Source organism: Halichoerus grypus, chromosome 7 (assembly GCF_964656455.1).
Source record: "Halichoerus grypus chromosome 7, mHalGry1.hap1.1, whole genome shotgun sequence".
In the NCBI taxonomy this organism is placed as follows: Eukaryota; Metazoa; Chordata; class Mammalia; order Carnivora; family Phocidae; genus Halichoerus; species Halichoerus grypus.
Window position 1 is genome coordinate 23,737 of NC_135718.1, and position 12,681 is coordinate 36,417.

At 50.4% G+C, this 12,681-nt stretch overlaps 1 protein-coding gene across 5 annotated transcripts; it reads left to right on the forward strand.

Moving 5' to 3' along the window:
- Window positions 1-1,856: 1,856 nt before the first annotated feature.
- On the forward strand, window positions 1,857-12,555 carry SYCE1 (synaptonemal complex central element protein 1). Of its 5 annotated transcripts, none has more exons than XM_036110363.2 (13): window positions 1,857-1,958; window positions 7,494-7,556; window positions 8,161-8,220; window positions 8,535-8,609; window positions 9,223-9,270; window positions 9,521-9,575; window positions 10,275-10,364; window positions 10,627-10,690; window positions 11,486-11,552; window positions 11,625-11,748; window positions 11,823-11,933; window positions 12,086-12,238; window positions 12,406-12,555. In XM_036110363.2, exons 1-13 carry the CDS (start codon window positions 1,889-1,891, stop codon window positions 12,422-12,424), a joined length of 999 nt encoding a protein of 332 aa, XP_035966256.1. In that variant the 5' UTR covers window positions 1,857-1,888; the 3' UTR covers window positions 12,425-12,555. The 5 variants fall into 5 exon arrangements, with proteins under 5 accessions (XP_035966256.1, XP_035966261.1, XP_035966257.1 ...); XM_036110368.2 differs by having other exon boundaries at window positions 12,086-12,177; window positions 12,418-12,555; XM_036110364.2 differs by having other exon boundaries at window positions 12,086-12,173.
- Window positions 12,556-12,681: the final 126 nt, after the last annotated feature.

Sequence of the window (12,681 nt, forward strand, 5' to 3'; positions counted from 1 at the left end):
AGCAATGGAACATAGTACGTTACACCATACACAAAATCCTGCGCCACACACAAAAAGTAACTAAAAAGACAGGTTTCCACCGCAGGCCTTTCCTCCACTGGGTCCTCTGACGACTACCCCTCCTAACTATTCACTACACACAGGAAGCCTCTGCTTTTCCTCCCACAGCTCCAAATGTTCCTGAGGCTGAGGATTCAGCAGCACCTTCCTGGTGGGTCCTGTCCATAAGGATGCAGAACCACCTCCACAGGAGGAGAGAGCACGGATCTTTGGCATAAGCTTTGTTTGAGCCTACGAAAATACCAGGAAACCTGACTCAAATGAAGTCCCAAGGTTTGGAAAGAGCCACTCTTACACCCTACCAACAGGAAAAGAGGTACCTCGTAGGTGGATACACTTCACTATCCCAGCAGGAGGAAAGCACGCTTCCTCCCCGCGCACCACCCCGCCACAGCCCAGCCAATGAGAGACGGCCAGGGCCCAGCCAATGAGAGACGGCCAAGGCCCAGCCAGTGAGAGACGGTCAGGGCCCAGCCAATGAGAGACGGCCAAGGCCCAGCCAGTGAGAGACGGTCAGGGCCCAGCCAATGAGAGACGGCCAAGGCCCAGCCAATGAGAAGCCACTACTTTTCCAGTTCCCCAGTTTACTCCAAAGGGCTTTCAGTTTACAACAGCCTCTTCCCAACCCCGCCTCCTCTATAAAAGAGCCTCCTCTTGCTAGTTGTCAAGATTTACGTGTGGTTTTGCAGTAGCTGGCTTGTCCCAGTTGTAATTCTCTACTATTCCCAAATAAACCCATCTTTGGCTGGTAAAATAAATGGCACTTTTATTTTTAAGGTTAACAGGCATGATTAATTCTAAGGAACAACAAACACAAAAGAACCTCTGAAAACTGAGTAGAAGTTGTGCTTTGGTGAGGACCATTTACATTTAAAAGGAAAATCTCCATTTGTACTAGGAAGAAAGGCAGAACTCTAAATTTTTAGAAACTTCTATCCATGGGAAAGGCACCTTACAACCATACCCTGTTTACTCTGGCTGCCTGATGACTCCTGCTTCCACCAATATCTTCATCTTTAGCCCATAATGGCATGTAAGGTGGTGGCTTTAGCCATTTCAGGGAATTCCTCCGTTTCCCTGGGTTTCTCCCATGTATATAGGAGGAATCCACGTTATTAAACTTGTTTCTTCTCTACTTCATCTGTCCTCTATTACAGGGAGGTGTTAACAAAAGAAAATTTCAAATGAGTAAACTTAAAAATCTAATTAGCTTTATTAACTGATTCTTAACTCATGCAGCATCCAATGTAGCAAATAGAGGACAGTTCCACTGAACTAAACAAAGGAAAGCAATCTCAAAGAAGGAATAGGAAGAAAACCAAAAAATACATTGACAAATGCAGTGTTTAGGTAAGAGTGCTCTCCCAAGGGTCTGTGAGTAAATTTCCTACTCTAGACTCCAGGAAATTCCATGTTGCGTAGTTAAAGGTTACATTCCTGGGCTTACACCCCACATGTGCAGTGAGGAATATTGGCGGAGACAAGAATCAAACCCTAGATCCGTGGCGGGGCACAGGTGCACTTGCCGCAACCTCCACAGGCTCAGTAAAGTGGGGGCGGTTCTTCCAGAGCAGGTCACTGACTCCTCAACCGGCCAATCGCAAGCCTGGAAGACCACATGCACCCAGCGCCCACCTCCTCTACTCGGAATGTGCGGCCCCAGAGGCTTAAAGCATGCGCACTAGCGCCTCTCCACAGCCGTTGGGACCCGGTTCACCGCTCTCGGAAGCGTGGTGCGCAGGCGTGCTGCAGGAAGCCCCGCCCCGGGCGCGAGTTTCGTCCAATCCACACGGAGGTGCTACTCGCCGGCCGCGCGCGAGCGGAGAAAATGGCGGGGCGGTCGGGGCCTTCGGACGCCGAGGGGGCGGGAGCCACGGAGCGGGCTGAGAAGGCCGGAGGTAGTGCAGGCGTCCCCGCAGGGGCGGTTGTGGGGGGGCCGGGGCAGGCGGGACGGGGAGCGCACTGTCGAGGGAAGGTCGGGCCGCCGGCCGCCCCCGGCCGTTTGCCCCCGGCAGCGAGACCCTTCAGGAGCTCCGCTCTCTCCATGGCGTCGATGAGCCCTCAGCCGGCGTTTCTCTTCTGAAGCCGGGCCAGACCGGCTCCGCGCAGCAGCCCGCGGGTTTTCCTCCTGACGCCGACCTGCTGAGGGACGGTCCCTGGCTCAGGGGACAGGGGGACACGGTTGGGCAGCTCCGCACAGGTCCTCCGGAGTCCGAAGTCACCGCCCCACGCGGAGGGGAAGGTAGGAGGCTGTCCCCGAGCCAAGCCCTCAGCTGCAGGACCTGGCTCGTACGTGCTCCGTGGGAGCCCCACCGCCACCCCTCGGGACTCTGCTCCTGTCGGCTCATCTGTCCCCTGCTCACAGCGCCGTCAGTGGCACGGGTCTTATTGGTTCCCTTCACACCTGCCTGCACGAGGGCAGCCTTGGGATCCGGCGCGGCTCCACAGTGTCCCTGCTCTGGGTCATGAGCCTTGGCTCAGAAAGTGTCCTCCGAGCAGGGCGAGGCACCCGGAGACAGCCCCGGGCTGGGGACCGATGGGAACCTCAGAGACAGCCCCGGGCTGGGGACGAATGCACACACAGGTGACAACCGCCAGCTGGGCACGGATGCGCCCCCCCCCCCGTGACAGCCCCCAACTGGGGACGGATGCACACCCGGAGACAGCCCCGGGCTGGGGACGGATGCGCACCCCAGAGACAGTCTCCGACTGGAGACAGATGCGCATCCCGGAGACAGCCCCGGGGTGGGGACAGATGGGCACCTCGCAGACAGCCCCAGGCTGGGGACCGATGGGCACCTCGGAGACAGCCCCCGACTGGGGACGGATGGACATCCAGAAGACAGCCCCCGACTGCGGACGGATGGGCATCCAGGAGACAGCCCCCGACTGGGGACGGATGCGCGTCCAGGAGACAGCCCCCGACTGGGGACGGATGCGCGTCCAGGAGACAGCCCCCGACTGGGGACGGATGGGCGTCCAGGAGACAGCCCCCGACTGGGGACGGATGGGCGTCCAGGAGACAGCCCCCGACTGGGGACCGATGGGCGTCCAGGAGACAGCCCCCGACTGGGGACGGATGGGCGTCCAGGAGACAGCCCCCGACTGGGGACCGATGGGCGTCCAGGAGACAGCCCCCGACTGGGGACCGATGGGTGTCCAGGAGACAGCCCCCGACTGGGGACCGATGGGCGTCCAGGAGACAGCCCCCGACTGGGGACCGATGGGCGTCCAGGAGACAGCCCCGGGCTGGGGACCGATGGGCATCCAGGAGACAGCCCCCGACTGGGGACCGATGGGCATCCAGGAGACAGCCCCGGGCTGGGGACCGACACCCCCGGGCTGGGGACCGATGGGCATCCAGGAGACAGCCCCCGACTGGGGACGGATGCGCACACGTCCTTTGTATGAAACACCCCCATAGCTAAGGCTGCACCGAAGGAGCCTTTCAGTAAGGCTGTTTCGGGTACCTCTAATCAACTAGTAGCTGAATCAGCTCCACCAGTGTCTTAGCTTGGGCTGCTCTAACGGAAACACCAGAGCCCAGATGGCCCTATAGACTACAGAATGTTCTTTCTCATGGTTCTGGAGGCTGGAAGTCTTAGGACACAGGCACCAGCAGACACAATGTCTAGTGAAGACCAGCTCCTGGTTTCTGGATGACCTCTTCTGGCTGTGTCCTCACAGGGAGGAAGGGGCAGGCAGTTCTGGAGGTCTCTTTTATAAAGGCACTCCATCCACCATCATGACCCAGTCACCTCCCAAAAGCCCCATCTTCTAACACGGTCACATCAGGCCATAGTATTTCTTTCTTCTTCTTCTTCTTTTTTTAAAGATGTTATTTATTTATTTGTGAGAGACAGAGCACAAGCAGGGGGAGCGGCAGAGGCAGAGAAGCAGGCTTCCCGCTGAGCAAGGAGCCCGATGTGGGACTCGATCCCAGGACCCTGGGATCATGACCTGAGCCAAAAGCAGACACTTAACCGACTGAGCCACCCAGGCGTCCCCGGACCATACTATTTCAACACATGTTGTACTGTGGTCACCGCCTAGGAGGGTGTCGTCCTACTTCTGCACTTCACACTAGAGTATTATGGGGTAATGAAGCATTGTCTGCAACTCATTCTCCAGGTTCAGAAATGTTAGCTAATGGGGGATAGGAGCTATGTATCCTATTTCCACAACTTTTTAGTAAATTTGAAATTATTTTGAAATAAAAAGTAAAACTAGGGGGTTCATACTACACAGGCTATTTTGTGCCCTGGATTTTTTGTTACCAAGACATTAGTTGCCTCATTCAACAGATATTTATTGCCAGTCTGTGCCTTACCTTGTGGCGAGCACTAGACATACAATAGAGAATAAAAACAGTGCAGCTCACTGCCCGGTCTTTTAATAGTAATACCTGAGAAAATGGTTGCCCAAACAAAATATCATTTTGGGGTCACTCAGAGAAATTTATTAATTTTAAAAAATATAACCATATGTAAAAGTGTGTATAGTGAAAAGTAGACATCCTCTTTCTTGTCCTTCCAGTCATACCCTCCAGAGGTAACTACTTTTGATTTTTGTGTGTGTGTGTGATTCTGGCCAGAAGTTATCTAGACTTGGTATGCATATATTTGTAGAGTGACAGGTATATATTTCACCTCTTTTTGTAGCCATATGGGATTCTCTATACACCATTTTTCACTTTCATTTATTCTGTCTAGGGTCTCTTTCCATGTTAATACATACGAATCTACCTCCTTTTCAATGGCTACACAGTATTTTGTGGTGGAGATGAATCATAAATTCTCGACTGATGGGCATTCAAGTTGTTTCCCGCTTTTGACATAACAAATATTGCTTCAGTGTCCTTTAACGTGCCTTTTGCATACTTAACCAAGTATAACTCATACATAAATTTCTAGGACTGGAATTAAGTCTTCAAAATGTTGATAGCCCTCCAAAAGGTCACATCCGTTTCCACAGTCCTTTCAGTGTGTATGAGTTTCCCCACATGATCTCACTGACCATTGACAGATTTATTAATCTTTACCAATCAGATAGGTACAATATGTTATTTTTAGCTCATTAATTATGACTGAGATTGTACAGCTTTTCAAATAGTGATCATTTGTATAATTTTTGCTTCACTGTTCTCTCCTTTTCTCCACTCTTCTATAGAAATGATTGTTTACCTTCTTTATATTGATTGAAACATATTATGGAAAGATCTAAGCATATACAAAAGGCGAGAACAAAGTATAATTACCCCATGAGCCCATCTTTCCACTTTACCAATTATCAGCTTTTGGCCAACCTTTTTTCCTCTTTATCCTCACCCACTCCTGCCACCCATTCCACTACTTCATTTGAGGATCACAGGCATCATAGCATATCATCCATACATATTTCCATGCATATCTCTAAAAGTTAACTAACCGCAATAGTATTGTCATATCTGAATAACAACTACAATAATTCCTTAGTTTCATCAAATATCCAGTCAATTTTCCGGATTGTGTCATCAATATTTTTTAAAGTGCATTTGTTTGAATCAAGATCTAAATACTGTCCATTTTTGAGATTGATTTATAGATCTCTTTAATCCCTTTTAGTCTGCAAGACTCTTCTTTTTCCCTTTTCCCCCAAAATCTGTTAAAGGAACTGAGTTCCTTTAGGAATCCAGTTCCTAATCTGGATGTTGGTAATTGCATTCCCATGTGTCCTGTGTCCCTGTATTTCCTCTGAATTAGTATTTAGGTTGAGAGGATTAAAAGATACTAGTCTGATTTTTTTGGCAAGAATCCTATATTATATTTTTACCTCAAATGGCTCATAGTGTCCAGTTATCTTTATTGTGATGTTAGTACCATTAGTAATAATGGCCTAGATCTACCAGTTCATTAAGGGATTAAAAATAAGTGCTTATATCAGGGAAATCCAAATCAAAACCTCAATGAGATACCACCTCACACCAGTCAGAATGGCTAAAATTAACAAGTCAGGAAATGACAGATGTTGGCGGGAACGCAGAGAAAGTGGAACCCTCCTACGCTGTTGGTGGGAATGCAAGCTGGTGCAGCCACTCTGGAAAACAGTATGGAGGTTCCTCAAAAAGTTGAAAATAGAACTACCATATGATCCAGCAATTGCACTACTGGGTATTTACCCCAAAGATACAAATGTAGGGATCCGAAGGGGTACGTGCACCCCGATGTTTATAGCAGCAATGTCCACAATAGCCAAACTGTGGAAAGAGCCAAGATGTCCACTGACAGATGAGTGGATAAAGAAGATGTGGTATATATATACAATGGAATATTATGCAGCCATCAAAAAGAATGAGATCTTGCCATTTGCAACGACGTGGATGGAACTGGAGGGTATTATGCTGAGTGAAATAAGTCAATCAGAGAAAGACATGTATCATATGACCTCATTGATATGAGGAATTCTTAATCTCAGGAAACAAGCTGAGGGTTGCTGGAGTGGGGGGTGGGGTGGGAGGGATGGGGTGACTGGGTGATAGACACTGGGGAGGGTATGTGCTATGGTAAGTGCTGTGAATTGTGCAAGACTGTTGAATCTCAGATCTGTACCTCTGAAACAAATAATGCAATATATGTTAAGAAAAAAAAAAGAAGATAGCAGGAGGGGAAGAATGAAGGGGAAATCAGAGGGGGAGACGAACCATGAGAGACGATGGACTCTGAAAAACAAACTGAGGGTTCTAGAGGGGAGGGGGTGGGAGGATGGGTTAGCCTGGTGATGGGTATTGAAGAGGGCACGTTCTGCATGGAGCACTGGGTGTTATGCACAAACAATGAATCATGGAACGCTACATCTAAAACTAATGATGTAATGTATGGGGATTAACATAACAATAAAAAAATTAAAAAAAAATAAGTGCCTATATTGGTTATAAACAGGTTAATATTTTAATGGGAGGCTTCAGAATAATAAGTGTATATAGAATAACTGCATTTTTTAAATTGAGATGTCTTAAATTAGTTTTCTTCTGTTCTTTGTGGGATTTTTTATAAGACTCTCTAGAACTTTCTAGTTAATTAGCCATCTGCAGTTACAGTGATTTTTGACTCCTTGTTTCCAGTTTTTTTTACCCCTCCTTTTTTTTTTCTTTCACTATTACATCATGAGCTTTGACCCAATCTTAAATACTACAGGCAGTGAAAGTTCACCCCTCCCCTTGGCCTGAGTTGTATTAAGGGGAAATCTGTGGTATGATTTCACAATTTAGAAGAAGTAGACTGTGAAATGGCCCGACTCATCTCTCATTCAGTATCCGTCCACCTCAGGACAAGGAGAAGGGGCACCACTGTGGCTGGAGACCTGAGCCCCCCCTCAGTCCCAGACCAAGTTGTTGGACCCTTCCTCAGGCTTCTCACTCCCTCAGGATTCTAAAATGTTTGCTTTTGTCTCTACAGGGCAAGCCAAATCCTCACAGAAAATCGAAGACTTGCTGGAAATGGTGAAGAAGTTGCAGAAAGGTCTCATGTCTCCTCTGTAACAGGCACAGCCTGAGCTTTGGGATGAGGCAGAAGTGGATTCAGTTCCAGGCCTCACAATTCACAGCCTTGGGAAATTAACTCATTTGCTCTCTCTTTTAAAACTTAATTCTTTGAAGCAAAAATACAGCGCCATGATTCAAAATTGAATTATGAGGGGATGGAAGGCGAGAAATTTTCCCAAAACCCCCTTGCTAGCCACCTATTTGGCCCCAACTGTATTCAGTTAAATCCAGGTTTTCACCTTCACCTCCCTTCCCTCCACCTTAGCTCTGCTGCTCTCTACTTGCTTACCAGCCTCCTTCCAGCCACATGCCCACCTCAGGGCAGGCCTTTACACTGACTGCCTCCCACCCCACCCAGGAACTGCCCTCCCCATGATTTGGGGCCCTTAAGAGGTCTTCCCATATCTGAAGAGCATGCCCCACTCCTTCACTCTTTAATTCCTTGCTGCAATTACTACAGCCTGACTCAGTATCTCTATTTTTTTCCTTGTCTCCCCTACCCAGAATGAGATTCCCTGTAGGGCCCCCAACTCCCTCTACCTGCCCTGTCATCTCCACTCAACTTCCTTTCCTTCCTGCAGCGGGAAGCCTAGAGCCCAGGGTTGAAGTCCTGATTAATCGGATTAATGAGGTTCAGCAAGGTGAGCTCCAGGACCAGCTACATGATTTGCAGGGCTCCTTGTTAAAAGATTACTGAGTAGTTCATGACAGCAGCAGATCATTAAAACCAAGGATGGGTCCATGTAAATGCAACTGCTATAGTCACGTGTCCATGAACCTAGTGGTGCTGTCAACTGAGCCCAACAAGAAAGGCTTGTGTTCTGGAAGCCTGGTTTCTTGCTTTAAAATCTGTCCCCCAACCCAGATTTCCTGGAAGACAAATGAAAAATGTCACTGTTTGCAAGGAATAATGCAGTTGGAGGCTGCACTTACATTGTTCTGCTTTTTGGCACAGCAAAAAAGAAAGCCAGTGAGGAGCTGGGAGAGGCCCGGACTGTTTGGGAGGCCCTGCAGAGGGAAATGGACTCATGTAAGCATGCTGGGGGTCACCCAGAGGTCTTCAGTGTCATACCTTCCTGAACTCAATATTCTGGACACTTAGCATTCTTGCTGTAGCCAAGGGCTCCTACCCCCTCTCCAACATCAGGTCCTGCCAATCTCCCACTCTGTGGGTAGGAGTGTTCCCAAAGTACTCTCCAAGCATACTTCCACCTCAGGGCTTTTGATAGGCTGTTCTTACCCAGATAGTACAGGTTCCTACTGCCACACATCCTCATCAGCTCTTACCTTGAATGTGCCCTTCTCAGATAAACCTCCCCCAAGTCATCCCATCTAAAGACAGCACCCTGTCCCCACCTGATCACATTCCCCTAACTGCTTGTGTTTCTTCATGTGATGTGTTTTTTCTCTCTCCTCCATGTAAACACACTGGCCTTCTGCAGGATCTTCACAGTCACCCTATATCAACCCCTTTGCTGCTTACAGGGAGTGTGGGCTCAAGAGGGGAGGGGGCTCAACTCAAGGGGTCCACATCTGGGATTGCGGTAGAGCTATCCCAAACCGCCTGTGCATGAGGGGCAAATGCACTCCCTGAGGGTGCAGTGATGCACACTGAGGCCTGAATGTGTTACTGTGTTTTCCAGTGAGTGGAGAGAAAGTACGCCTGAAAGAGATCTTGAACAAAAAGCAAGGTAACTGCAGCTACTCTGTCTCCAGACTTTTGCCCTTGTCACCCTGCGGAGGCCAATCTTTCCATAGCAGCTGAAGCCCTTTGGAACCTGACTTAGCTTGCATCCCTCCTGTGGCTTCCACCACACTTGCAGTAAATGACAAAGTCCTATCAGGTGTCCACAAGACCACACGTGATCTGACCCTATTATCAATGCCCAATCTTGATGTTTTGATGGGTTCTCATGGGGCCCTTGGCTCCTCTCCCTGCAGAGACCCTAAGGATCCTCAGGCTCCACTGCCAGGAGAAGGAAAGTGAGGCACAGAGGTAAGAGCTTCCATCTGGGACTTGCTCTGCCCTTCCCCTTCATTGTGGTGGAAAGGAGAAAGAGGGAAAATCAGTCCTGGACCCACAGGTCACAGTGTCTCCCTCTGAAAAAAGGAGAGGCCAGATGCATGTCTTCCCACCTTGGCCCCAACAGTACGCAGTAGTGTTAACGGTACTCTGACTCACTGGGATAATCATTCATTTGCTAGAATATCAAATGCTTTCAGCTGTTATTTATTTTATGCCTGTCACTCTTCCTAAAATCAGCTCCTTGGTCTCTGTTCACTCTTTTGTCCCTTCATTTAGGCATCAAGGCACCCAGTGTCTCTCCATTCATCTATCTTTCCATCCACCTCAATATTTGTGAATCCATCTCTCCACTTCCTGAACCTTGATTTAGTTCATTTTGTGACCAGAGTCCCCAAGCCCACCAACATTAGAACTACGTGGGAAATTTGGATGAGATTGATATGTTAGTGTGTGCTTGTGCACCTCTGTGTGTCCATGTTGATCTTCCTGATTTCACAACAGTATTTCCAGGGTACACGTGCTCATGCCCCCCCCCCATGAAGTTATTAGAGAAGGACCTTGATCTGCAAAGCCAGAACAGACCCCAAGAGAAGGCAGAAGCCCCACCCCAGCCCTGTCCTGGGGAGACATTCAGAGAATATGACTGACAGCTGCCTTGCCTCTTCCCAGGAAGCAGACCATGCTGCAGGAGTGCAAGGAGCGAATTTCTGCCCTGAACTCCCAGATTGAGGAAGAGAAGAACAAACAGAGGCAACTGAGGTAAAGCCCAGTGCCCAGTACCAGGCAGGGTGGGGGCGATGTGCTGGGATGGGTTGTGGGTGCGGGTAATACTGGGGATGGGGGTTAGAAGAGGAGCTGGCTGGGCTGAGTCTTGAAGGGTCAAGGTGGTGAAAGTACTTCCTGCAGAGCAAAGAACACGGGCAAGCCTCCAAAGGTCTGTGCATGAAGACCCCTGGCCTGGACCAAGGTGAGAAGGAATGTCTCAGCCCATGGCTCCTCATCTTGTATGGTTGGTCCACAGGCTTGATTTTGAGGAACAGCTGGAGGATCTGATGGGCCAACACAAGGACCTCTGGAAGTTCCATGTGAGTCACTCAAAGCCATTCCTCCCACCTTCCACATCTTCCCTGGAAGTCCCAGGCCCAAAGCTCAGGGTCACACTGCAAGCCTCCTCCCTCTCACCTGCCACACCCAGCTCCTGAGCCAGCCCTGGTGGTCATACATCAAGATGGCCCTCAGCTCAGTCCCTACACACCACCCTCACCACCACCCAGTGTCGTCCTCTTCCACTGGTCCTGCCCATCCATCCCTGCTGCTCCCCCCTGGCCCTTCAGTGGCCAGGAGGAACCCCAATGAACCAAGGAGAGGTTATCCATAAGGAAGATCCGTGGATGTGTTTGCAGCCATGACGGCACAGGGCAGATACTGGGAAACCAAGGATCCCAGGTGCCAAATAAAAGGGGCAGAGAGAATCAATGTTAGGATAGAGGAGCTCAGTGAGAACACCACACAAAGGGAAGAGGAGCTGCAGTTCAGGTCTGGTGACTGATTCTCCAGGGAACAGTTCTGATTTGTAATGTTTTCAGGATCCCCTATAATAAATACTTGCCTCAGACCTGATTTCAAAGCTTGCAAAATTCATGAACCACCTCATGAGCCTCTCAAGTGCAGCATCACAGGTATCTGGGGTGAGACAGTTCCAGGTGGAGGGAAAATGGCCAGTACAAAGGCCCTGAAGCTGGCACATGCCTTGTGCGCCCAGAGACCCAGAGTAGTAGGAAGTGAGGCATACTGAGTAGAGACCAGATCCAGGTAGGCTTCTCTGAGGTGCAAGGGAGGAGCCTGGGACACATGGACAGGCCTCCTTTCTACCTACTCAGAGGCCAGAGCAGATGGCCCGGGAGATTGGCACCCTGGACAGCAGCAAGGAGCAACTGCTCAAGGAAGGTGAGGCCTGGAGAATGGGGAGGCCCTGCCCTGTCCTGCCCTGCCCTGCTCATCTGTCCCTTCCTGCTGCAGAGAAGCTTGTGGAGGCGAAGCTGGAGGATGTGAAGCATCGCCTGTGTTCCCAATTTGGGGCTGATGGCTGCTCGACCATTGCTGAGGGGCTCTTTCTGCGCAGCCAGGAGGCCGCAGCTGCAGTGTAAGATAAGGATGGCGTGGACAGGGAATGGGGCGGAGGGAGGGAGCCACCACTGCTGATGGCCCTACCCTCAGGCATCTGTTTGAAGAGGAGAACAGGAAGGCCCAGGAGCTCCTGGAGGCTGCTGCACATCACCATGAGCAGCTGCAGCAGAAGTGCCAGCAGCTGCAGCAGAAGAGGCAGAGGTGGGCATGGAGGCCCTGCCCCCAGTCCCCAAGGGGAAGGTGGCTGAGGGCATCTCCGCTCCCCTTTTGGCTTATCTCCTGGTCTCTTCACACCCTCTTGTCCCTTCCCCTCCCCTCCCCCCCCCACTCCTACCCCACCCTTTTCTGTCCAGGCTTAAGGAGGAGCTGGAAAAGCTTGGGATGCAGATCCCTGCTCAAGCCCCAAGCAAACAAGAAGAAGGGGCTGGCCCAGGAGAACCTGTGAGTCCTGGAATGAGGTGGCAGGGAGCAGAGAATAGCTCATGGAAGGAGCAGGGTACAGGAAGGTGAGGAAGGGGAACCACAGTCCTCAGAGGATGGTCTGTTCTCACAGGGCACCACCAAGACAAAAGTGCAGAGGCTGGCAATGGTGGGTGGCAAGGGGCAGGTCCCAGTGAGCTGTGGGCATAGGGATGCTTGGAGACTTCCCTCCTCAGACCCTGACCTCCCACAGGCCAGTCCCAAGCTCCTAGGAGTCATCGAGGAGAAAGACCCAGAGCTGCCCACCAAGCAAGGCCCTTTGCCCTCCTAGGCAAGGAGGACTCCCCCTGCCCTGCAGCATATTCCAAGAACTTCAAGAAATAAAAGCACTATTTCAGTACAACTGCCTCAGCTAAGTTTGTGCAGGGGTGGAAGGGTTTATCTGGCCCAAGACCCTTGACCCCCGAGACTTGGTAAAGCCTTGGCCACATTTTCTCTTGGCCTCAGCCAGAGTCCTGCAGCAGGACTC

Excerpts from the sequence above, each read along its gene's own strand:
- SYCE1 (XM_036110368.2), top strand. The coding sequence starts at position 1,889 with ATGGCGGGGCGGTCGGGGCCTTCGGACGCCGAGGGGGCGGGAGCCACG. Across the intron at positions 9,576-10,274 it reads AAGGAAAGTGAGGCACAGAG|GAAGCAGACCATGCTGCAGG; the intron begins GTAAGAGCTTCC and ends GCCTCTTCCCAG. Across the intron at positions 11,934-12,085 it reads CTGCAGCAGAAGAGGCAGAG|GCTTAAGGAGGAGCTGGAAA; the intron begins GTGGGCATGGAG and ends TTTTCTGTCCAG.